A 27,478-nucleotide genomic window follows, 5' to 3' on the forward strand; every position below is an offset into this window, starting at 1 on the left:
GCTAACCCCCAATCTTAATACACCTGTCGGGAGAAAATTCCACCAGTACTTTCCCGCATGGTGGAATATCACCTTCGACCAGTGGGTGTTGGATATTATCCAACCTGGTTATTGCCTGGAGCTCACTTCAACACTTCCAAACATTCCACCCCACACATTACAGACTGCCAACAGACCATCTATAACTGCTCAAAGTGAAAGTAATAGCTCTACTATAAAAGGGAGCAATAGAGCCTGTGCCCCTACACCAACAAGGTACAGGAGTTTACTCACTGTATTTCCTCATTCACAAGAAGGCCGGGTCCCTAAGGCCAATCCTAGACCTCGGTTCCCTAAACTGGTACATTCTCTCAGAGCACTTCTATATGGTCACTCATATCATTCTACTACTACAACAAGGTGACTTCATGGCTGCATTAGACCTAAAGGCCGCCTGATTCCACATTCCAATTCACCAAGCACATCAACAGTACCTCAGATATGTACTAAACAGAACACACTTTCAATTCAAAGTACTTCAGTTTGGGAGCACTACAACTCCCAGGGCGGTTCACCAAACGCCTGGCAGTAGTAGAAGCAGCTCATCTACACAGACAAAACATTTGTGTCCTCCTGTATCTGGACGACTAGCTCATCAAAAGAACAAACCATCAGAGCTGTTTTCAACACACTCAAACTACCATAAACTTACTTCATCGACTATGTTTCACAGTCAGTGTATTCAATTTTCACTCTTTAAATACAACCTTACCTCTGAGCCATCCTCAACTCAGACAGCGTACCCAAATGCTTACAAACACTAATTCCACAATTTCAAGCTCCTCTGCAGATCACAGTAAACAGTAATGCATCTGCTAGGCACCATGGCATCATGCATAACCATATCACCTCATCCCAGACTCTCTATATGTGCTGTTTGAAGGAATGCCTAGCGCATCAATGGACTCCAGTGGAGGGTCAACAGGAATATCTAGTGCCGCACCGCTGTCAAGCTTGCCACTCTACAGTGATGGAATACCAACAATCTCCTAAAAGGCAACTGGATGGGTCCCTGAACACCCAGTCAAACCCATCTCCATATCAATCACCAAGAGCTGCTAGCGATTAAAGATTTTCTTCCTCACCTTATTGGCAAGGTGGTTCTCATCAAAACAGACAACGTGACTACCATGTGCTTTCTGCAAAAGCAGGGGGGCACTATGTCACCTCAACTATCTCATCTATCCCAGACCATTTGGAAATGGCCTCGTCAACACACCATTCACATATTAGCAGAGTACATACCAGGAGTGGAGAACAACTTTGCAGATCTCAGCTGGATGTGTCAACAAGTCCATGAATGGGAACTCTACCCACAATTACTCCTCCCATTCTTCAAACAATGAGGTGACATAGATCTCTTCGCCACATCACAAAACGCTTAATGCCCTATTTTTGCATCCAAGTTCCCACACCCCAAGGGCAATGCACTATGGATGCGCAGGTTAGGGATATTTGTCTATACTTTTGCACTTCTCCCACTGCTTTCTTTTGTAATTCGCAAACTTCGGCAGACATCTCTAGTCCTCATCCTAGTGGCTTGCACATGGGCAAGGCAACCATGGTTTTTCATACTACTGGAACTCTCCGTAGTCCCACACCAAGTACTTCCTAACTGGCAAACTCTTCTGATAACACCAGGGAGCCGTAAAGCATCCCAACCCATGATCTCTTAATCTTGCAGTCTGGCTCCTGTGGTCTTAGAATTTGGATACTTAAAGCTACCTGAACAGTGTATGGATATTCTTAAAGAAGCAAGAGGTCCCACTACTAGGGCCTGCTATGTGGCACAGTGGAAACGTTTCGTTCATTATTGCGTTTAAAACAAATTTACCCCTTTACAGCTAAACCTCAAGACATTGTCTGCTATTTACTTCACTTACATACTTCTAGATTAGCATTCACTTCCTTAAGGTTACATCTAGCAGCAGTAACAGCATATCTGCAAAATAGAGAACACACCTCTACATTTACAATTCCTGTAATGAAAGCATTTTCGGATGGCTAGGGGAATAGTTTGGTGGAGTGGTGCACTGCTTAATGAAACGTCACTGACAATCAAAGAAACAAATAAGTAGGTGATAAGTTTCTTTTATTTTCCAAGACAAAAAATTTTTTAGCCAGCCAACGCGTTTCGTTCATACAATGAACTTCTTCAGGGCAAGGTTGGCGCTCTTGACAGTATCCAAACAGTAGGTAAAAATAGAAGTAGACACAGTATAGCGCATGGGCCACCTTGATAAGGGCCTAGTTGCGCAATGTGCTGTGAACGCTGATCAGAAGGTCTCGTTACCTCACGGAAAGACTGAGTAACATTACTCCGTCTTTCCGTGAGGTAACGAGACCTAAGTTACCAGTGTTCTTTCCATAACCTGACTCAGTTGCACAAAGAGCTTTACAAACGCTCAATTTCAAAAGAGCTCCTGTGTGCTATATTGACAGAACACAATGTTTAGAAATATACAACTCGTTGTTGCGCTCTGTAAACCACACAAAGGAAAAGCCGTTTCAAAATTGGGTAGTTCACGTTGAATTGTAAAATATATCCAAACTTGTTATGCTATGTATCCAAACTTGTTATGCTAAAGCCAAACAAAATCTACCTATCCCTCCAAAAGCTCCCTTCACTAGCAAAAAGGGATCTTCTGTGGCTTTTTCAGGGAATATACCCATGGCTGACGTATGTGGGGCAGCCACATGGACCACACTGCATACATTTCCAAAACATTACTGTGTAGAGCGAATTTGAGTCAAGCAGTTCTAAGAACGTTATTTGAAACAACTGCTACCCACACAGGTTAGCCACCGCATATGGATGAGAACTGCTTCAGTGTATGCTAATCATGTGTATCTACAGCCACATGTGTCTCAAACGGAAAATGTTACTTACCTACTAAGCATTTGTTTATGGCATGTAGTGCTGTAGATTCACATGTACACATCCTATTTCCCGGATACCTGTGTAGACTTGAATTACAAATATATATGCATTGCATTATCTTGCATGGTCATCTCACTAGGATACATGATCCTCACACTCCATCCTGAATCACCATGTGGAAAACAATCTACAATGAAGTTGTGGACGATGCACATTGCAAGCAAGAGGAGAAGTCTCCATACCTTGTGACTCTAAAGACATCTTCAAATAAAAGCAACTTGCTCACTTCTGAGCCTAACACTAGATGTCGGACTTGTGCTAAGCATGTGAATTTACAGCACTACATGCAATAAATAGATGCCTACTGGGTGAGTAATATTTTTCTTATCTTGAAGATATGACTGATTAAGATGGTGGAGGTAAACTCCTACCCCATCCATTTACATGCAGAAAACATGCTTTTGCCTTGTATGCAAATACAGAATATTTACGTACATCAGCTAGACTGTGGGAACGTGTCTATATTGTGCGTTCCCCCTCGCATGCCAAAAGTTAATTTCACTGTGGTAAAGGTAGCATTGATAAAAACCTGCTCCAGTACAAGCAGGGCAAAATTTAATTGGCAAGCTGGACCACCTCGGGAAACATAGGGCGCAATTTATTCAAGTGCCTATTGCACATTAGCAATAAGTATCGCAACAATATTAAATGTATGTAGCTAATACTCAAAGAACATTTTCTTTTATAAAATTGGCCTAAAATAGTTGAAGGCCAAAACAAATTGCCTGTTCTACATTGTGTTAGCATGTACTAAGAGAACAAGGAAGTTATGTTATTCAAAATATTTTTTTCTCCTGACTTTAACTGAATACTTTTGTAATGTATTAGCCTTTGGTCAGATCTATATATATATATTTTTTTCCCTCCTAGTCTTGGCCCTTTGGTAAGTAAGGTGAAGGAGTACCAAGTAGAGACAATAGTAGATACTCTGTGTACGAACATGCTCTCCGATAAAGAACAGCTGCGAGATATTTCAAGCATCGGCCTCAAAACAGTGATTGGAGAACTCCCTCCAGCTTCCAGCGGTAAGTACTATTGATAAGGTTGTGTTCTTTATTTGAAGTTTTCATATTATTTACATAACCTAAATTTTTAAAACCACAGCTGGGAATAAAGTGCACCATTTTCTTGGTGTACGGCAGTTGAGTGCTCATTCACATGGAGTAACAGTTTCTAATTTGACTGAATGTTGAAGAAAACCTGTCGCTCACATTTTGCTTGAAGACGGCACCTGAATAAAAGTCTTTTAGTAAACCCGTAGCGAACTATGTTATGCTACTTTCAATGGTAGGCATAATGTAGTAGGTCAGGGAAAAACCCACTGATCAAAAGTTTAATTACTTTTTTAATTTGTTGCTCATTATATGAGGGTCCTTTGTTTGTTAGTGACTACACATGATAAGAAATGCACAAAGATCGACTCTCTAGGCAGGCAGTGATACCAAACAGCAGTGACAACAGTTTGTGCCATGCAGACCACTTTTTAGACAACTAAGAGTAAACTCACTCTAGTAGTTGCGCTATTTGATTTTAACGGTGTCCTGGGCCGCCACTAATGAACACTTTAGGCAAGGTTTCCCAGAGATACTTTTAATCCTCACTACACCACTTCACATAAGTACACCACACCAGCTCCGCTGTAATCAGGCGTCGCAGCACAACCGCGGGGCATTTGGCCACCTGGTTGGGATCCCAATGACACCAACCAGGTTGGTGTGTGAGGGGTCTTTTAACATAACCTAATGGTTTCCTGGCACTGTTCATCATAACGGTGAGTCCTGCCTACTTCCTTCACAGTGGGTTTGTCCACATTGTTTTGCATATATTTGAACTGGGGATAGGGTCGTTTCCCATAACTTCCTCGCTCTCTCCTGGATTTATATAGATTATATCTAAGGGCCACATGGATCAGACATTGTTTGCGTTCACAACCGGACCGATTATCAGAATTGGACCATTTGCGAACGCAAAAAATGCTTTTCACATGCAACAAGCCCTATTTTGCTATTCGTTAACCTGTTACCGAATCACAAAATTGGTTTGCGATTTGGCATTTGGAAGGGATGTGTTCAGGGTATCCCTTCCAAATGCCGAATCTTAACTGTATATATGAATGTTTTGTGACTGTGAATGCGGTTGCAAAACATTTGCATTTACCACAAACTTCAAGTTTGTGGTAACCCATTCGCAAATGCTTCCCCTTTGGGAATGGTGGTGAAAACATATTTTTAAGAGAAGGCATTGTTCTCAAGGACCACTGCCTGTTCTTAAAAAATGAAAAGAAAACTTTTCATTTTTGGTTTTTAAATGCAACCAGTTTTCCTTTAAGTAACATGGACTGTACTTGGGGAAAAAAAAAGCCTGCTTTATTTACAAGCTTTTATGGACATGGTGGTCTGCTGACCCCAGTAGGCCACCATCCCCGTGAGTCTAGCGATTCCTAGGGGGTCTCAAATTGCGACCTACCTCAATAATAACAATAAGGTAGGTCGATTTGCGAGCCCCTACGAATAGCTAAATGAAACTCTTGGAGTTTCGTACATTTGGAATAGTGAGTACCGAATTGAGATTAGCTGAAAATCACAATTGGGTAATTGCTATTCCAAATCTTGATACATGTGGACCTATATGCTTTTGACCAGGAATTAGGAATTTGTATCGCCCGACGCACAAGACATCTAGATTTATTAAAAGGGCAATATGTTTTAATGTCTGTTTTGTCCAAAAGACAAGCAGACATGATAATAGTTAAAATAGGGACAGAACTGCTACTTCCACCGGCTAACAGCTAATCAAGAAATCCGAAGCAGATACCTTCAATAACTAAAATGTTTAAAGGCCTATGATTCGCTAAAATCCACTGGCTGTAGTCACTATCTGGACGGGCTCGAGGCTGCAGTTATTTGAGAAATTGAGAATGTTGAAATCAAAGTCAGGCGGCTTTTTCAGCAGACTTTAAATCACACGTCATGGAGCAGGATAGCACAGCTCCCATCAGACTGCCAAGTAAAAGACTGGAGAGCGGAGAGGAGAGTAATGGAGGCCCTCTCAGTTGTGCCGATCGGTTTCCTGCCAGATTACCTTTGCTGTGCTGCCTCCTGGTGCATTTCCTTGGGCCTTGTCTCTTGGCCTTGCGCCCTCTGGGCCTTGTAGAATCATCAAAGTCTGCCAGTTGGGCATGTCTCTGGCATTTTGCTCCCTGGGCCTCTTGGAGTCCACACAAGTCTTCTCATAGTGGGCATTTCCGTTATCTTTTACTTTCTGTGGACGTCACATCTGAGCTGATGTCTGAGGCAAACACTATGCTTCCAATTACCCTCTTGTGCTTCCTGCTTGCCTGTGTTTGTACAGTGAGTGTAATCGGCAGAAAATCGGGGTTTTTGTGAGAACGATTTGCTCGGCAGTACTTTGGCAGCATCTATGAAGAAAAGGTATGCTAAAGAAAATATGAAAAGACAGCGCATACTTTTGCAGGTTTGCTTGGAGACAGTTATGTGATAGTACAGTTTCCATTAATGCCCTGTATTCAACACATTGAGGGGCTTCGTAGGAGTTTCAGTGCAGTGCTGAGCATACTTGTGTGGAGGAAGGACAGCAACAAACCGCTGCTGTCAATATAGGCGCCTCCCAATCCTCACAGGGACATATGCTGAAAATCTTTAGTTCTCGGTTAGAAAGCCATTTAAATAATGTTTTAAAAATGGTGGTGTTGTGTTTTCAAGTAGTCCCAGTAGAATAGAAGATTTGCCCAAGATCTCACATTGTAGTTAAGTGGACAGCATTAGAAATGTAGTTCCCTCTTTTGATCGCTAATCTTACAACTAGGATACATCTTAAGAAACATGATGTATTGTGTGCAATCAGAGGGCAAACGCCTTGGCATTAAGTATATTTCAAACATACCTGAAATGGAGCACTGTAAAATGCCCAACAGTGCGTTGATGCAGCACATAAAAATGAGTTTCTTTAAAATGGCGCTGAAGAACTTGCTTTAGTTGTGGAGGGAGCATGATGGGTCTGAAGTGTCCAACTCAGTCTCTTGCTTGTAGTGGATATGTTAACAAGGCCTAGGTGCTCTTTCACATCACTAAGGCTTAGAAGTGCCTTGCTTTCAGGCTGTGAACACTTCTGTATGTCTTACAGTCTGTCCTTTGACTTGGCTTCTCTTCCCAGTGCTTTTAATGTGCTCGAACACCTACACCTTGCAATGAGGTTGCCCTTTAAAAATCCCCACAGTGCACTCAGGCTTTAACCCCCAAACAGCACTGAAACTATTATGCTTAAAACATATTGCACATAAATTAGGTAAATACAAGCAGAAGGTCCTGTTAAAAGAATTGAAATCAAGTACAGAGGTCTTCAAACTGGGGTGCGCCAGGCTCATGCTGATAAGTGCTTTGTTTCAAGTTGAAAAAATGAGTATCAGTAAGCTACTCTGTAATGGCCCATCACTAACACCTTTTGTCATTTATATATTGGCTCAGGGTAGGTGTCAAAGGGGAAGGGACTCCATATATTCCTTAAATCTCCCTCTCCCACCACTACTGATAATCACACTGTGAATACTTTTACACTTTATTAAGGCCTGGCTGACCAGAATAGAATGTGTAGCAATGGTGTATTTGACTGCTTTTTAAAAAAGGATAGTATATCTGAACTGCAATATTCAAATGTTAGACATATAGAAATATTTAAACATTACCCATGTATTAGAATAATAGTTAAACTCTTGGGTGCCAGTTTTTTAAAATTTATTTTAAAGTTTGAAGGCAATTGATAAAGGAAGAACCAACATTTCAATGCTCAGTACAGGAATTCAGTAAGATAGTAGCCAGGAAACAAAATGGATGCATTTACGTAGTGTTCTTTATAGTCTACCAGCTTTGGTAAAAAAAAACAACAAAGGCAGAAAAAATAGCCCGTGCCTTGCCTAACACCTCCACTATATCTATCACCGTCTAACACACCTATCTTCTCATGCACTATAGCAAATTCTTGAACCATCACTATCCACATCTGACTCTTTCCAGTCTCTTGCACTCAATCAACCCCAACCTTTCTCCCATCTCTAGTTCTAGTGTAACCCCTTCACCATGCCTTCAGGACTTCAACTCCCAACTCTTCTCTTTCTTATCTAAAGCCTACTGCTATTTTTTAGTTCCCTGTTTAATGCCCCCTCCCTTCTCTAACTCTATGGCTAACCTCTCAATCATCCCCCACACTTCTCCAGTAACCACAAAGCCATCAACGGCTTCCTAGGGACACCTTAGCCATTTCTAGCTGAGAATCCCTGACCCACTACTGCCTTTCTTTATAAATCTTACGCTACCACAGGCTCCCGGTGTAACTCCATCAAGACATCCCTGGCTTCCTGTGTAACCCCTCCGTCCTGATTGGCTTCCCGTGGCTCACCATGTAATCCCTTACACATCTATAGATCTGCTCAAAACTGCCTCTCTTGACTAAATGTGATGTGAATGTCTTTGAAGTGTCTTTGGTTTTGTCATAGATTTAATGACATGAGTGTCACATGATTGTGTATCAGGGCATGCCCGGATCATATGTTGTACTGGGAGAACCCAATACCTTGCATTTACCCTCTCTACTTTAGTACACAGGCTCTACAGCAAAATCTGTAGTCTCTTGTACTTGTTCTTTATCTCTAATTCGCCCCATCTCTAATTCGCCCCATCTCTAATTCGCCCCATCTCTAATTCGCCCTAATTTGCCCTAATTCGCCCCATCTCTAATTCGCCCCATCTCTAATTCGCCCTAATTTGCCCTAATTCGCCCCATCTCTAATTCTCCCCATCTCTAATTTGCCCTAATTCTCCCCATCTCTAATTTGCCCTAATTCTCCCCATCTCTAATTTGCCCTAATTCTCCCCATCTCTAATTTGCCCTAATTCTCCCCATCTCTAATTTGCCCTAATTCTCCCCATCTCTAATTTGCCCTAATTCTCCCCATCTCTAATTTGCCCTAATTCTCCCCATCTCTAATTTGCCCTAATTCTCCCCATCTCTACGTCTCCCCATCTCTACGTCTCCCCATATTATCTTCTTACCCTCCACCACACCATTCTTTCTTAAAGCTGCCAGTGGTGTCTTGCATATGCAATAGGGTATCAAAATTCTCTCTGAGTAACCCGGTCTCCTGACATGCAAAGCTCAAAGTGAAACCGATTCACAAGCCCATGTATGGCTGGTCTCTCCTTTACCAACCCCAAATCCAGGCCCACAGCATGACCCAGCATCCTCTCAATCACCCTCCACTTAACAGCTGAGGAATGTTTTGAGGACACAGGATCATTTAAGCTTTTTTGCTTAGAGATTTCTCTGACCAGCCACCTTCTTCATGCTTCTTCCTGGGCTCCTGCCTAAACCATAATGTATCTGATTCTAGAAGTGTCAGACTCTTGGTCAATTTTTTGTTAACCTGCAGGTAAGCAAGTGGTGATTGGGTCAGATATCCCTGCAGCCATGATCACTTTTTGAGTCTTTTAAAAGTAGATTAGGAAAAATGTCTATTGTTATTTGTCTGATGTCTGACGAGGTTATACTGGACCTGGAGAAAGTGATATGTATTTTCTTACCGGGCAGACTACCTTCACTGAAGAATAAAGGTTGTGGTAACTTCTGACCACTCCTGCTAGGAGCTTACTAAAAATGACTTGAGTCGTCCATGCACACTAATTTTGCAGCTCTTCCTCATGTGGAATTTTTGTGTTAAATTATGCCACTGCACTGTGGTAACTATTGCTGGCGAAACCTCACAACTGCAACAACAGCAGTTTTGAAAGCGCTGGCATTTCTTACGATATGTTGTCCATAGTTATACCAGGATTTAATCAGCAGTTCATCACAAGCATACCAATGCATTTTCATTAACAAGATTCCTTGCAGTTTGTATAATGGGATATAAAAATCCTGCCAGGACTGACCAGATTCACAAGAGAAGGATTTTTACATCCTTGGCCCTGATACCAGCTACTTGCACAGGTTTAGTCATTTCAGACTTTCATTGCTGCACAATCTGTTAATGTGTCCGTTTTACTTAGCTAACTGAGTTAAGGTGAATGGTTCTGGAATCTACTGAAGCCTTCCAAGACTTTCAATCAGCTGTTTCCTATGGGAAGACTTGGACATCCTTTTTGTGAATCTGTAATACAAATGTTGCTTTGTTGAAGATCCTACTGACTCCTCACCAAGTTTAATGGTACACTGGCTGTCTTTGCCTAAGAAGAAAGGAATTCTGACTCCTGTCCTTCACTGATGAATTAGAAAAACTATCATTTGCTCTACTGAAGAACACCTAGCTCTGGTTAAGGCATACTGAAGAATGACATTTATGTCCATCTCTGACTTAGATCTGGATCTCAGATGTTTTGTAGAGATCAGCTTGGGTCTACAATGTATTTTATTTGCCAATACTTAGTGCAAAATGTATATTGTAATAGTGTTTTTCCAGTACATACACGTTAAGTACATTTATAACAGATACTGTTTCCCCCAATCAATAAGTCAAAGGCGTCAGTCACTGTGTAAAGTTAATAGTGCCATAGTCTCCACTACAAATAATAGGCACTTTCTTTGGAAACTCATCTAATTGAATTCAGCAATAGGCTGGGCAAGTAGATTTCTGTAGCATGTTGTCCCTTGGACAAGTACATTAAAAAAAAATATTCCACATCCCTGCTTTTGACACAGATTCCTCTTCTCTGAAACATTATCTTCATCGCTGTTTATAATCCATGCCAATGGCTGTATCGATACCTTAAACTCTTATTCTGAAAACTTGCTGATCCTTCATGTAGGCACGGTCTTGCAGTGTACCTTTGAGTGTGATCCTTTAGCTCTTCACTACCTCCAATAAGAACACCTAAATCTTTGTGCACTGAACAAACATTCTAAAGAGAGTAAATTGCCATTTCACAAAAAGATTGCACACCTTAACTGGAAGTGGTTTTGCTTTTGATGTCTTTGCAAGAGAAGATCTGTGCAATTAATTCTGCTGCATTTTATTCCAGTATTTATTTTGGATGGCCTTAGTGAGGACATCCTTCCTGTAAGTAACTCTTGATCATCCCATGTGTCTCCTAAACCTTAAAATAAAATATTGTATTGTTGAAACTGAGGATGTATAGCCCCTGTGGTTGAAGCTTTTTGAAAGTCTGACCTGCAGCGTATGTTAAGGAAGGTAGCTTTTCTAGAAACTACCCTATCAGCCAAAAGAAAGCGTGACATTGTCTTAGTTTAAGCTAGAGTTGTACACAGTATTCCCTCCCACAATACACTTTCCTTGTGACTTCAGTAATCCTTCTTCCAAACTCAATAACAAACATGAATTAGACCGTATTGGTGCGCTCCTTTGCCCTGATTCCTCCCACTGCAGCAGAAAGATATCTTGATACCTTAGATTTCAAGAGCCCTAATATATTATTTTGATAAATACTAATTTGACTTATGTATACTTTAGTTTTATTTATTGACTTTCTGTTCATGTTTAGAAGCCTCAAAATAACATACAGCTTTAGAAAAAGTATACTTCATTGGTTTCCATTGCCCTGCAAGGAAAACCTAAGGGTCTTTCCACAAGATACAAAGTAGCAACTGGCAAATTACAAATGTGTTCTTCTTAAGTTTGGGGGGGAAGTAGTCTGAAGACCATACCAATGTTTTCTCCACATCTAACTATATTGACTTGGTCTCCAAAACTGGTATCATAGCGGGACTGTGTAATTTGTTTGCTTGCTCGTATGCTCCCTCAACATTTGTATATTCAACCTGCCTCCCGGAGGGATGGAAGCCCTGGTACTGGTACTTTTTGAAAACTGGAGTAGACACCACTGCAGACTCTTCAGAACTTGCAGCTCCTGGATGTTGTCATGGCAGTTCAGGTCACCTTTTGAGCTAGTTTTGCGACCTCAAGCATAAAGCACAATGGAGGATTCTGAAATCTTCCATTTTCAGATACCTTTTTTGGCTCGTATGCAGAAAACGGAATTCGGAGAAAGAAAGCCATGTTGGAAACCATCCAACCTCCAATTAAGGAGTGCAAGAAAACTCAGTACTGACCTTATGGGATACTCCGAACAACGGCCCCTTTATTCTCTTGTGTTATAAAAATGCTGCAGATCTTTAACTGGTAGGCCCTTGTACAAGGGGTAAGGTAGCTCATGCTTTACCAAGAAAAATAATTCATTGCAGAAATCTGTAAAAGGGTCATGTGGATAACTGTTCAGTTCGAGGCATATGAGCTGCAGAACACACACTAGGATAGTAGATCGCCATCTGGTGTTGGGCTCGGATGCTTGCAGGTTGTTGTCGTCTTCGGAAGAAGTCTTTGTGGTCACGAGATAGGTGACTCCTCCCTTGGACGACAGTGCGCATGGGCATCAACTCCATCGTCAGATTGTTTTTTTCCGCCAATGGGTTCGGATGCAACTTTTCCGCTCCGGTTGGAAATCTCAATTCCAAGCTTTTCGAAGCACAAAACTTCCACAAAACATCGAAGCACCTTCATTCTCGACATCGATTTCATCGGCTCGATTCCGGTCGTCGACGCGGGCCGCTGGGCCTATCCACGCCGTGAGGCCTACGGCTCATGGAAAGGACGCCATTCAAAAAATGCCCCCCGTGTGGAGCAAAATTTCCGCACAGTGACCACCACAAAGTCTGCAACCTGTGCCTGTCACCCGAACACGACGAGTCCAGCTGTCCAGCCTGCGCAGCCTTTCGATCCAAAAAGGCCATTCGAGATCGAAGGGCTCAACGACGCATCATGGCACAGAGAACAGCTCCGGAACCAGAGGACATCTTTGATGAATGCCCCGATGTCCCAGAAGAAGATTCCGAGGATCTACAAATTATCTCTGAAACAAACGACTCAGACGACCCCATCACTCCTGGGCAACGTGTGAGTACTACTGCCCCTGCCCCAACCCCTCCAAAACCAAAGGCATTGGTCAAGACTTCGCCTGCTGGCCCCAGTCGAGACCGAAAACATCCTTCAAAAGCCCCGCCTCTGGGATCGGCTCCGAAGAAACCTAAGCCTTCTGGTAGCTCGGAACCGAGCAAACTGCATGTCATTGTTCAACCGGCACCTTCGGCATCGAAGACAAAAGACCTCTCGGCACCGAAACCGGCTCCGGCGCCTTCGGCCCCGAAAACACCAAAGCCAATAGATAAACCGGCAACGAAGGTTCCCAAGCCTAAAGATTCAACTTCGGCTCCGAAACTATCATCGGCACCAAAACCAACGGCTAAGGACTCTCATACACCTCCTAAAGCCAAAAACTCCACTGATCAACCAAAACCTCAATCCGAACCGAAAAAATCGGCACCAAAGACTGTCCCAGAGGAACAAGAACTTTTTCATCCAGATCCCATCGACCCAAGGCAGAAAAAGATTAACCCAAAGACTGGACATGTCATCGCGGTGCCATGTAAAAAACGGAAACTGAACACACCACCTGCCCCAGTTACTGTAAACAGGAAGGACTCTGCAACATCGCCTATACCTCCTTCTAACCCACCCCCTCTGCCTACACTACCCTTACCTATACCCTCTCCATCACATACACCACCTCCACAGGATGATGATGATGACCTAGTGGGTGGGGGTGACCCTAATGATCCGTTCACGGATCCAGATACCTCACAACTTGATGATTGGGCATTCCCTCTACAAGACATGCCTGACCTTCCACCATATCCCTCCAAACCATCGCCTCCAGACGATCACCTGGGGTTTGGCCAATTATTAAATAGAGCGGCACTTTACCACGGCGTCACAATGCACTCCGACGCATCAAAGGAAGACTTCCTATTAGATACTTTTGGACAATCTCAAAAGTCTGTCCAAATTCTGCCTATGATTAAGGGAGTCATAAAACACGCCCCGAGGTATTTAAAGACCCCGTCCGTGCCAGGGTTCTTAACCCGAGGATAGAAAAGAAATATAGGCCTGCCCCTGAAGATCCTAATTACATCAAAGGGCAGCTCCCTTTGGATTCTTTGGTCGTTTCCAATGCTAGGAAACGCGCCAACTCCCAAACCACAGGAGATACACCACCCCCCTACAAAGAATCCAAACTGTTAGAAGCCTCTGGCAAAAGAGTAGCAGCACAAGCCGCTAATCATTGGCGTATTGCCAAACTCAAGCCCTACTAGCACGCTATGACAGGGCCCACTACGACTAGTTAGAGAATATATTACAACAGCTGCCAGATATAAAACCCAGGCAAATGACCTTATCCAGGAGGGAAAACTTATTTCAAATGCGTCAATTAAATGTGCCCTTGACGCCGCAGACACCGCCTCTAGAGCAATTAACACTAGTGTGCTCCTTAGGCGACATGCCTGGCTACGCATTTCAGGCTTTAATCCAGAGGTGCAAACTACCATACTTAGTCAGCCATTCAACCAGGAACAGCTATTTGGGCCAGCAGTAGACATTGCCCTTGAAAAAATGAAGGACACCGAGACTGCTAAATCCATGGGAGCATTACAGTCCCCACAACCACGTGGCTCCTTTCGGCGCTCCTTCTACAGAGGAGCCTAAAAAAAATATGAGTGCGGACACCTCCTCTACATTCAAAACCGCGACACAAACATCCCCCAGTAGAGGATATTTTAGAGGCGGATACAGAGGAAACAACAACAAGGGGTGAGGTCAAGGTAATAACACTCGTACCACCCCTGCCACAAAACAGTGACTTTCCTCCACTCCCCCCAGACCATTCCACTCCAGTCGGGGGAAGACTAAAACAGTTCCTACCTGTCTGGAACTCCATCACAACAGACAAGTGGGTAAGACAAATTATCCAGTATGGTTACTGTCTGGAACTCACAACTACCCCGCCCATCCCACATATCACATATACCACCCAAACAGCGTTCTGGTGGTCTGGTGACAGCGTTCCATGTCACCAGACCATCTTACGCTCCTCAAACAAGAGGTTCTCTCATTGTTTCAAAAACACGCAATAGAACCAGTTCCCTTACAACATCAGGGTACAGGGGTATATTCACTCTACTTCCTAATCCCCAAGAAGGACGGGACTCTAAGACCAATACTCGACCTCACACCCCTTAATCTGTATATAAACTCAGATCATTTCCATATGATCACTCTTCAACAAGTGCTCCCACTACTGCAGCAAGGCGATTTCCTTGCCACATTAGATCTCAAGGACGCCTACTTCCACATTCCCATACATCCTGCCCACAGGAAGTATCTAAGGTTTGTGGTGGACGGACAACACTACCAGTTTACAGTCCTTCCATTCAGGGTCACAACCGCGCCCAGAGTATTCACGAAATGTCTGGCAGTAGTAGCAGCACATCTCAGAAGACAACAAATTCATGTCTTCCCTTATCTAGACGACTGGCTAATAAAAGCCAAGTCATTCAACAAATGTGTTCTACACACTCACCACACCATCCAAATCTTACACAACTTGGAATTCACAATCAACTATCCCAAATCTCATCGCCAACACTCTCATATACATCAGTATCTAGGAGCCACCATCAACACCTCCACAGCACTAGCATATCCCAGCCCAGCCAGGATAGCCAATATACAAGCCCCTATCACCAAATTTCAAATACAACACTCTCTTCCAGAAAGTGTTCATGCAACTCATAGGCATGATGGCGTCATGCATCTTCATTGTGCCTTATGCAAGACTTCAAATGCGTCCCTTGCAAGATGGAACCAGGCTCACGGACAACTCACAGATCTGGTGTTGGTGGACAGCCGTACACATCGCTCTCTGAAATGGTGGAACATAACAAACCTGTCCAAAGGGCGGCCGTTCCTAGAGCCTCTTCCACAGATAGTGCTGACAACGGACGCATCACTCACAGGATGGGGAGCCCTTCTCCTCGGACACACCACTCAGGGCAAATGGACCACTCAACAGAAAGTGCTCCATATCAATAACCTGGAACTGCTAGCGGTGTTCCTAGCACTAAAATCATTCCAACTAAATCTCCAGAACAAAACTGTCCTCATCCGGAGAGACAACATGACAGCCATGTATTGCATACAAAAACAAGGAGGCACACATTCTCTCCAGCTGTCCCAGCTCGCACAGAACATTTGGAGATGGGCCATTCCTCAGAACATATATCTACCTGCAGAACACCTTCCAGGGGTTCACAATCAAATTGCCGATCTGTTAAGTCGACAAACACAACAGATCCACGAATGGGAACTACATCCCCAAGTCCTACTGCCCTTTTTCCAACAATGGGGCCAACCAGACATAGATCTGTTCGCCACACACAAAAACACAAAATGCCCAACCTTCGCCGCCAGGTTTCCCCATCCGGAGTCAAAGGGCAATGCGATATGGATGAACTGGTGAGGCAGATTTGCGTACGCTTTTCCGCCTCTCCCACTCATTCCATTAGTGGTACGCAAGCTCAGGCAACAGTCTCTCAAACTGATCCTAGTAGCTCCCACATGGGCACGCCAGCCGTGATTCACAACATTACAGGAACTCTCACTAGTTCCACACCAAAAACTGCGTCTCTCCCCGTCCTTATTAACCCAGAACCATGGAGAAATCCGACACCCAGATCCAGGTCAACTGAATCTGGCGATCTGGCTCCTGAAGTCCTAGAGTTCGGTTACCTCAACCTGCCGCCAGACTGCATGAACATTATAAAAGAGGCCAGAAGACCTACCACTAGAGCTTGCTATGCTGCGAAATGGGAAAGATTTGCCATTTACTGCACGAACAATAATATAAACCCACTGGATGCATCCATCCAGGACATCATTTGCTACTTACTACACTTGCAAAGATGTAATTTGGCATACTCATCCATACGTTTCCAATTAGCAGCATTAGCAGCCTGCTTACAAAATCGACAACACTTGTCACTCTTTGGAGTACCTGCGATCAAAGCCTTCATTGAAGGACTTAAAAGGATTATTCCTCCCAGATTACCACCCTCTCCAGTGTGGAATCTAAACATTGTTCTTACCAGGCTCATGGGACCCCCATTTGAACCTCTGCATAAATGCGAACTACAGTTCCTCACATGGAAAGTGGCTTTCTTTATCGCTATCACATCCTCAGAAGGGTAAGTGAAATCCAGGCTTTAACCATACTAGAACCATTCTTACAATTGCACCGTAACAAAGTGGTTCTTAGGACAAATCCGAAATTCCTTCCAAAAGTCATATCTCAGTTCCATCTTAACCAATCAGTAGAGATACCAGTGTTCTTCCCAAATCCAGACTCGGTAGCTGAAAGAGCTCTTTATACCTTAGACGTTAAAAGAGCCCTTCTTTACTACATTGATAGAACCAAATCATTCCGCAAAACAAAGCAATTGTTTGTAGCTTTCTCTCCACCACATAAAGGCAACCGCATTTCCAAATCTGGAATAGCTAGGTGGATAGTTAAATGTATCCAAATATGCTACCACAAAGCTAAACGCACACTAACGGTTCCCCCTAGAGCGCATTCCACACGCAAAATAGGGGCTTCCATGGCATTCTTAGGAAACATTCCCTTGGAAGAAATTTGTAAGGCAGCCACATGGTCTACAACACACACCTCCACTAAACACTATTGTGTTGACGTGCAAGCAAAGCAACAAGCTTCTGTGGGACAGGCTGTCCTTAAAACTTTTTCAAACTGCTGCAACCGATACAGGCGACCACCGCTAGGGGAGATACTGCTATATAGTCTATCCTAGTGTGTGATCTGCAGCTCATATGCCTCAAACGGAATATGCTACTTACAAGTATGCATCTGTTCTTGGCATGTAGAGCTGCAGAGCCACACACGCCCACCCACCTCCCCGGGACCTGTATCTGTTCCAGCATTGTCTTACTTAGACATCACACATGGACATCTCTCTCTTTTTTCTACAAACTCCATCATTTTCCATCATGGCGAAAAACAATCTGACGATGGAGGGAGGAGTCACCTATCTCGTGACCACAAAGACTTCTTCCGAAGACAACAACAACCTGCAAGCATCCGAGCCCAACACCAGATGACGATCTACTATCCTAGTGTGTGGCTCTGCAGCTCTACATGCCAAGAACAGATGCATACTGGTAAGTAGCATATTTCTTCGTTTACAAGGCTCTTGATTCTGACTCTGGAGCTGGTGCCTAAGTGGGGCAGGCTTCTTAGCAGAACCAAGTGGACAAAGTGGTCTGTTCCTCTTCCTTTCTCTGCCTTTCAAGGGATAGGCTTGCCATGTGCTTACAACTATTCATGAATAAGCATAAGAACTGTTATGACTAATAAAGAAGATCCCATACAGGAGTAGGAAAAGATCCTTGCCTTATATCCAAGTTCTCCTCCTTATTGCTCCTCAAAAGCAACCCTCACAGCTTTCTGAAGAAAAGAGTGAGTAATTATTTGTTACGCTCAGGATCCTTAATTCCTGGAAAAAGAGAAATTGTCATGGACATGGCTTGATAGGATACCGATGCAGTTGCATTCCTTAAAGAAACCGTTTGGGATTTCCAGCTTCTCTGGTCTTCAGTCTGACTACATTGCCCTGTTCACATTTTAAAACCTAACTGTCTTTTTAACAAAAATAAAGCAAACTAAAATTGTCAGAGAGCCTGCAGATAGATCAGGTTTGTTTGTATTTGTTTTTTTAAGTTCTTTTTCTAAAGTAATGTATATATTTGGATCCTGTACATGGGTGGGACTGTATAGTGCTTATGATTTTAATGAATTCTCTGAAGGAGAATTTAGGGCTATGTGTGAGTAACCTTTCCTTCCTTGCTATTGAATATTGGTTTGTTTATGTGATGATTTCACTTTCTTACCTGGCAGTTCTGAACATTAATATTTTTTGGATGGATTCTGAGAACCTTTGTTTTGTTGTTCTGCCGGTAAAGGAAGTACTTACTCATATTTGTCTGGTGTAGGCTCTGCATTAGCTGCAAATGTTTGCAAGAAGATCACAGGACGTCTTACAAGTGCTATTGCCAAGCAGGAAGATGTGTCTGTTCAGCTTGAGGCTCTTGACATTATGGCTGATATGTTGTGCAGGTAAGATCATCCGGGATAAACATCGGTTCTTTAATGCTGTATTTTATCTTTCCTTTCCTCTGGTATATTTTGATGGCTGGGAGTCGAGAGGTGCATTCGGGAAGGACAGTTCTATCTCAAGAGTTTTCTTCAGATTCAAAATAGTGTTTAATTTGTAGCATCAGATTTCTTGTTTATGAACCAGTACCTCTTTTTTTCATAAAATAAATAAATAAAAAAAATGTTTTGTTGGAATCATTCCCTTCTGAATTGTATACACCTATCTAGTTTGGACCACCTTAAATCGGTCCGCGTTTCTCAAAGCAGTCTGTCTATACAGTGTCCCAGTGTAACTGCACATAAACATTAAAATGGGAGGTTCTTGTGTATTTTAGATGTGAAAACTTTTGAAGGACCAGTTTGATCATAAACTAATGCAGAAGTCAGCACCAGCTAGTATTTCTGACAATCTATTATTCACCCCTGGCTTGTACGTTTTTGCCAAGCAGGGCCCGTTACTGAAAATGTTCTTATCCAGTGCTGGATAAACATTCCAATGCTTTCATAGTTATGTAGTAAACAGTCTAAGCTAGTATGCACCCGCACTACTTACCTAGTGTTTGAAGTTTCAGACTCCCATAAAGCCTCTTGGAACTTAGTATCATTAGTCAAAAATATGTATGAAGTCCAATTTGAAATGTTGAAGCCATTTGAATCTGTAGAGGGCAACGTATGCCTGGAGGTATCTTGGCGCTGACAGTAACAGATGGTTTGGCAAACAGAAATGGCTAGTAGTGACTAAACAGCCAGGTCTACAGCGCTTTCCTGAAACCTAGTAGGGAAGTGGCTGCCTTTAGCTCTTGAGGTAGACCATTCCAATTTCGAGCAGTGCAAATGACAAAGCGCCTAACTCCCTAGGAGGACTGTTTACACGAGGTAACTACCTTGTTTTTGGCAGAGCTGAAGTGAAGGGCCCTACCAGGCTGATACCATCCGAACTTTTCTCTCAGATAAGCAGAACCTAGACCATGAAGTGCCTTAAAGACATTACAAAGGCCCTTAAAGACTCTGTGCTTTTTTTACGGGTAACCAATGTAGTCTGCTAATAGCTTGTGAGGCCGAATTAAATCTAGGGACCAACAAAAGCTTCCGGGCTGTTGAGTTTTGCAGGATTTGCAATTTTAGAGTTTTTTCAGGGAGATTTTGGTACTGCCCATTACAATAGTCTACCCTGAATAAGACTCATGCAATAACAGTCCTTAATGGCAGAAATTGAGCGATTTTATTCATAATACAAAGGGAGAAAAAAGATGCAGAGAGGACTTTATTGACATGCTCTTTAAACGTTAGTCTGTTCTCAACCCAGGCACTGAGGTTTTTAACCTTCTTAACCGGCATCAGAAGGGAGGCTTACTAATTTGGCCACCATAAAGGCATTATTGCCAAACTGAATTACTTCTGTCTTAGAAGAAATCAATTTCAGGCATTTTTATGTCCATCCATTAGCTCACTGCACTCATGCAGGTGTCCCTCATATTAGGCCCCATATTAGAGAGTGAAACTATAATCTGTGTGTCGTCCGCATAGGAGACTGACAACCAAAAAGACTTGATTAAGGCAGCCAGATGATGAGCCTTGTGGTACCCCACATGGTAGCAAGAAGGGCTCGGATGTAAAATCTGCAAAGGAGACAGATTGGATCCGGTCTGTAAGAAAGGAGCACAGCAAGGCCAGAGGTACACCCAGTAGGAAAGTGCCCCTTTTTAGGTCTCGCCTGAGCCAGCGCATGCGCTGCCCTGCAAGACATTTAGTAGTGGGCTTTAAAATGTGCTACCCCACTCTTTTGCTGGCCTAGCGCTTGCGGTTACGCACGCGTGCAGCCGCCAGCTTTCAGCACCCGATCAGGCGCCATCTGTCTTTACTCTCGCTTGCTCTCTGAACGCTCCTCCCCCGCCGCGTCTCGCGTTAATTCGTGCTACTTTCGCCGCACACCAAACAGAGCCTTGATGACATTTACTTTCTCGGCATATTTCTTAATAGTTCTGTAGCTGTAACGTTCTCCTTACTAGCCCCAGTGCTGTGAACCTCAGCCTCCCAGCCCCGCACCCGTGTCCTTGTCTCCAAAGTCTTCTACCTGTGACTTTCTCCTTACTCGCCCCAGATCAGTGACCTTCAGCCTGTTAGTCCAGGTGCTGTGACCTTCAGCTTGTCATTTCCGGTGCTGTGACATTTTCTCCTAATAGTTATGTAACTGTGACTTTCTCCTTACTAGCCCCAGTGCTGTGAACCTCAGCCTCCCAGCCTCCCAGCCCCGTAGCCATGTCTTTGTCTCCAAAAGTAATTTTCCTTTTGACTTTTTCCTTACTCGTCCCAGAGCGCCGATCTTCAGCCTACGTACAAGGGAAGTGTCACATTTTCGGCCAACAGTTCTGTAACTGTGATTTGCTCCTTACTAACCCCAGAGCTGTGCCCTCCTTCCTCCCGGCCCCGTAGCACTGACCTTGCCTACTAAAGTCTTCCAGCTCTGATTTTCATCTTGTTTCCCAGGAGTTCTGACCTTCGGCATCCCAGCCACAGAACTGTGATCTCGTTACCTAATTGTCCTGTAGCTGTGACTTTCTCTACCCTATCTCCAGACCTCAAGTCTCCAAGCCCCCGAGCTATACCTTGTCTCCTAATTACCCTAGAGATGTGACTTTTACAAAACTGTCCCCAAAGCCTCAGCCTTCAAGCCATGGAACTGTGATTCTGTCTCCAAACTGCTTTCTAGCTAAGACTTTCTCCGTAACTAGCCACACAGCTGTCCTCTTCAGCATTGCAGCCATGGAATCGTGATGTTACCTCCTAATTATAATCCTGTAGCTGTGACTCTCTCCTTACTAGACCCAGAGCTTTAACCTCTGATCCATGGAGCTGTGACCTTGGCTCCTAATTGCCTTGTAGCTATCGCTTTCTCCTTATTCACCCCAGAGCTGTGTCCTTGTAACTTTGGTTTTGTCTCCCAATAATCCTGTAGCTGTGGCATTCTCCTTACAAGACCCAGAGCTATTGCCTTCAGCCTTACAGCCATGGAATCAAGACTTTAGCTCCTAATGACACTGTAGCTGTGACTTTCAACTTAATAAACCCAGAACTTTTACCTTGTTCCCTAATAGCCCTAGAGATGTGATGTTTTGACTACGAACCCTAGAGCTGCGAACTCCTCCCTTCTAGTCATGGAACCCTAACCTTCTCCCACCATTCTGGAAAAGGTGATATGTCTTTCTGCCTAGTTGCCCCCTAGAAGGGAGCTGCCATATAGCTGTGACCCAGCCTTCACTCTCCACTCCAACATGCCCCCCCTCCCCAACCCCTGGACATGGTTTTCTCTCCTGCTAGCACTCCAGCAGTGACATTCTTGGTGCTGGACTTGATGGAGCGACCCTATATCTGTCGCCTTTGGAACTGTGGGACTTTTTGGCATATGATTTAAGACATCTGTTCTGTAACATCTGGCAGCTGTGTTGAGCACCCAGTTGAAGACATTCCTTTGTTATGGAGGAAACAGCTGACCACACCCCTTTGTTGCCATCTGCCATTTTTCTAGTAATCTCTCCTTTACTAGAAACTACCATTCTCTTGAGCAGTCTCCTGAAATGACACCACCTCCTGGCTGATGGCTCCATGTATAAAAACACCACCCAGTTTGTCTCTTCTCCTTGTGCACCACACCAGTATTTCCAATGAACATTCCCCTGTCCCACTGTAAACGAATGCCATTTTGATGCAGCACCCATTGTTTTTGATAAATCAGTGTGCTTTGAGAAACCACGTAGTTTCAAAGCCAGACCTATTAGCTATCCATTCTCATAGCCAATAGGTCTTGCATTTGGGACATTATAAGTATTGAGTTATGCAGCACAATATCCTTGCTGCAACATCAACCGTTGCATAGATAAACACTTATAAGGTCCCAAAAGCGAGACCAATTGGCTATGCCGATGCTTGTTCCATGGTTGCCCCCCATTTTTTGCCTGACGTTGGATCTCTTTGATTGTGTGTCCTGGCTTCCTGCCAATCAGGTACCCAGCGCCAATGTTCCATCCCTAAAACTCTACTGTGTACCCCCAAATTGGCAACTCTCTGGCCACATGTGAGTCCCTTGTAAAAGGTACCCTACCTACCAAGGACCCTGTGACCAGAGAAGGCCTCTAAAGGCTACAGCACTCATTGTTCCACCCTTAGAGGTCCTGTACCTTAACACACACTGCCATTGCAGGCTGCGTGTTTTGGTGCAGAGAAAAGTGAAGTCGACATGGCACACATCCCTGTGTGCCATGCCTACAACCCACTTCCTATGGCATAGGTCAGCCACCCTTCTAGCTGGGTGTACTATGCCACTGGCGAGGGTACAGGTGCATGAACCCTGTACCCCTACAGTGTCCAAGTCTATTCTTAAGACATTATAAGTGCAGTAAAGCTTTAAAGAGTATATGATCTGGCGTTACTGAAATCTGGGAAGTTTGATATCAAACTTCTCAGCACATTAAGCCCACACTGATGCAAGTGTGGGATTTCATGAAAAATGCACACCAAGGGCATCTTAGAGATGCCCTCTAAAAAAACGACCTAACTCTAGTATCCTGGCTGACTGGCTGCTCGCCAGCTGCCACCCTCAGACATGTTTCTGGACTCTTGGGCCGAGAGCCTCCCGCTCTCTGGGTGTAGAAACAAAACACATCGTGGCCAGAGGTGCCAGGCATCCTCCCCAGGATGGGCTGGGTCCCCAAAGGGGAAGCTTCAAAGGCTTGCCGCGTTTATGAGCTGACCCAGCCATTTACTGCTCCCAGCAACTGGCCCCCACTTGTTCTGACCCCACTTTGGGCTAGAGAATCGGTGGGAAAACCAAGATAGGAGAGGTGGGCCCACCTTTGCCAACCCCACCCATCAGGTGTTGGAGGCAAGGTGAAGCACAACTCTCAGTCCCTACACGACTCTACTCTGCACCACTCAACTGGACGCCACTTTATGCACTCTGTGGCATTGCATTGTACCCTACTCTGCGTCACTGCACTCTACGTTAATTTAATCTACTCTGCACCACTGCACTATATGCCACTTTACACCTCTGACTCTACCATGGACCATGCTACTCTACCCAGCACCACTCTACTCTGCTCCACTCTCTACTCTGAAACAATCTACTCTACGCCACTGCACTCTACTCTGCACCACTCCATTCTGCACCGCAAGACTCCACTCTGTCACTGCGCCATTAGGCTCTTTACTAAAAACAAGTGTATTTAATGCCACTGCACTCTACGCCGTACTTTGGAGCACTCTGTGGCACCCCACTCTGCAATGCCCTGTCACTCTTCGAAGCTCTAGGCAACTCTGTGCCACTCTGAAGCTCTGCGCAACACCCGCTATGCCACTCTGTGCCACTGATGCTCCACGCAACTCCCTCTGTGCAACTCTATACAACTCCTTCTGTGCCACTCTATGCGTCACTTTATGCTGCGCTACGCAACTCCCTCTGCGCCACTCTGTGATGCTCTACGCAACTCCCGCTATGCCCCCCTCTGCCACTGATGCTCCCTCTGCGCCACCCTGCGCTTGAATCTTCATAACTTAAAAACTGACCCTGTTTGCAGAATGTGGACCATTTTGGCTACTCAGATAAATTATCTTCAGTTTAAAAAAAAATATATATATGTATAGACCAAGCAAATGCCTCTCGCCTGCCAATAGCACTCGTAGGCGAAAACTATGGGCTTTACCAGTGCTTGTTAGACACACGGCTTGTGCAGTCTTTTTGGTGCCTGGTGATGTATGCATTTATATTGAGGACCTGTGTGTGCAGTATATCTGCTGCTCACACAGCCTACTGGGATTGTTGGTCCTGGCTCCAATTGTATTTACTCTATAGATTATTAATGTGATTGACCACCTTCTGGATTGTATTAAGAATCCTTAACCTTTGTCAGGAGGGAAATAATACCCTATTCTTTGCAGATGACACTCTAGTTATTTCGAATTCCTTGATGGAGATTATATGTCTTTTTAGATTTTGGGTTTCTGTAATAAACTGGCTCTTAAGATAAATAAAGCAAAAACAAAATTGGTGGCCTTTAATTTTCACTGATCCTTCTCACATACTGGGTGTTAGGTGTCCATGCTTTCTCACCTTTTATCAAGGTCTACAGAGTTCACGCACAGTCTGCTACTTTCTAAGGGTTTGATCTGTGAAGCGTTGCAAAAGATGAATAAACTGAGAGCTGCTGCAAGACGTGGTTAAAAAGTTCACTCAGTACTTTTTCTATTAAGTACTTGTTCTATCCCCTTATTTTGGGCCTTACTTTATCAACTGCTGAACTATAGTCCAACAGAGTTGCACTCGCAAGAGATTCTGTGTTTATGAATTCAATGAAGATTCCCGTATTCGAGAATCTGCTTCTATTTTGATTATGTAACTGTTGGTTTTAATAATACACCCTCAGCATTAAATTCCTCACAGTGAAACTCTGCCTGCTATCCTGAAACCATTAACCTGCTGAATTGTTCTAAAACCAATGGCCTGTTGTATTGTTTTTGTCCACCAAATAGTAACATTCTCTGGTTCAATATGTGTTTTGCTCTTTTGTAGACAAGGAGGACTGCTGGTCAATTTCCATCCATCAATACTGGCCTGCCTACTTCCACAGCTGACAAGCCCACGACTTGCTGTGAGGAAAAGAACCATCATTGCTCTTGGTCATTTGGTCATGAGCTGCGGCAACATAGTGTTTGTAGACCTCATTGAGCATTTATTGACTGAGCTGTCAAAAAATGATTCCATGTCGACCACTAGGACCTACATACAGAGCATTGCTGCAATTAGTAGGCAAGCAGGTCATAGAATAGGTAAGTTGTTGTATGGAATAACTAGGAAGAACTAATTTAAAAAAATAAAAATCTTTTTGTCCTGATTATTGATTGTCGCATTGCTTGTTTATTGCAATTCATTGCAAATTACATTATTCTCAGCATTGATTGATGTAGCTGTACATTTTTTCTTCTTTTGCAGGTGAATATCTGGAGAAAATTATACCATTAGTGGTTAAATTCTGTAACATAGACGATGATGAGCTAAGGGAATACTGCATTCAGGCCTTTGAGTCATTTGTTAGGAGGTAAATTACATTGTCCTCTATTAATTCAGTAGTGTTTTTTTTTTTTTTTTTATACCTGATGTGGCCCCATATTGAATTGAATTTTATTCTAAATGAATACCTCCTCTTTTGTTTAATGCGTTGCATGTGGTAAAATGCACATTTCTGTTACATTTGTCTTTGTGATATCTTTTCTAATGCTTTGCCTTCTTTCATCAAGTTGTTGTTTGCAAAACTTGACAATTTGGGTGCTGTTGGCTCTTTTGCATTTTTGTAACTCGGTGTGCCTTCTAGGGCATTGATTGAGAAACAGATTCTCTTCTGCACCATTTTGCAGTTTATTTTTCTGCTTTTATGTGTGACTGCAATGCGGATGAAACACTAAGAGGCAGTCTGGTAAATCTCTTCAAGTTCCATGCACACATTTAAAGAAGTATGTAGATTGGTCTCATTTATCCGAATATATTTTATGTAACAACCCATCGCTATTCTGTAACAAATAATGACATCCTGACATTTGTTTGTCTTGAACATAACGCTTTCTCCTAGATGCAAGGGGGAGTAACCCCAAACCTTAATCTAGTTTATAGGGGCCATTGAAGAATGTTCTTCTTTATTCTTAACTGTAGTGCTCAAAATGTTCTGCTTACATAGCTGAAGTCCCCATAAAATGTGAAGAAGGTAGCAGCCACTGACCTGCCCTAATGCAGTTTTGCACAAAGAACAAGCAAAAGGGATTATCTCATTTCGAGAATTGTTTATTTTTTTGTATTCAGAAGTCAGCAGAAGACTGTACATAATGTTGCAAATGGCGATTTTATATTTTCAGAAATTGCCAGTCACACCCAGGTATGTTCCTAAGACTCATTTACATTGGATATTCCTGGACAATCTTCTTTTTTTATGATTTGTGTAGTTGCGCTTTAGCGTCGCCTCTAGGAAAACGTTGCATTGTATCTCAAGAAATTATGCATACAGCAAGAAGTGCTGAAGTGTCCCTTCAGTATAAGGTATGCATATAGGTATTGTCGTTATGCAATTGAATGTTTCATGTTCTTAGAACCAAAGCTTTTTGTATTGCCAGATACAATTAATGAAACTCCTGTGCTCTGAAGGAGTAAATTATGGAATTCGGATGTTTCAATTGTGCTTCAAACAAGGGCAAGTTATGTCACTTTTATTTAGGTACCTGGTTGTTTTGACACACATTAATACTGTTAGAGCAAAACATTTACTTCAAGGGTACAAGCTTAACACATGTAATACAGCAGTGAAGAACTGATACACCAGTTAAATTATGTGATAAGGGGGGGGGGGGGGTTGTGTGTGTGTCTGTGTCTGTAGAT

General features: G+C 43.4%; 1 protein-coding gene across 1 annotated transcript in view; it reads left to right on the top strand.

Moving 5' to 3' along the window:
• The window catches only part of CAND1 (cullin associated and neddylation dissociated 1), a 346,610-nt gene that overhangs the window by 93,862 nt on the left and 225,270 nt on the right, over positions 1–27,478 (top strand). Inside the window, exons 3-6 of the mRNA XM_085653462.1 lie at positions 3,851–4,005; positions 18,900–19,023; positions 25,628–25,884; positions 26,048–26,153. Of these exons, the coding sequence (XP_085509588.1) occupies positions 3,851–4,005; positions 18,900–19,023; positions 25,628–25,884; positions 26,048–26,153 (642 nt within the window). The remainder of the gene's footprint in view (positions 1–3,850; positions 4,006–18,899; positions 19,024–25,627; positions 25,885–26,047; positions 26,154–27,478) is intronic.

This window comes from Triturus cristatus, chromosome 4_1, assembly GCF_964204655.1.
Source record: "Triturus cristatus chromosome 4_1, aTriCri1.1, whole genome shotgun sequence".
Taxonomy (NCBI): domain Eukaryota; kingdom Metazoa; phylum Chordata; class Amphibia; order Caudata; family Salamandridae; genus Triturus; species Triturus cristatus.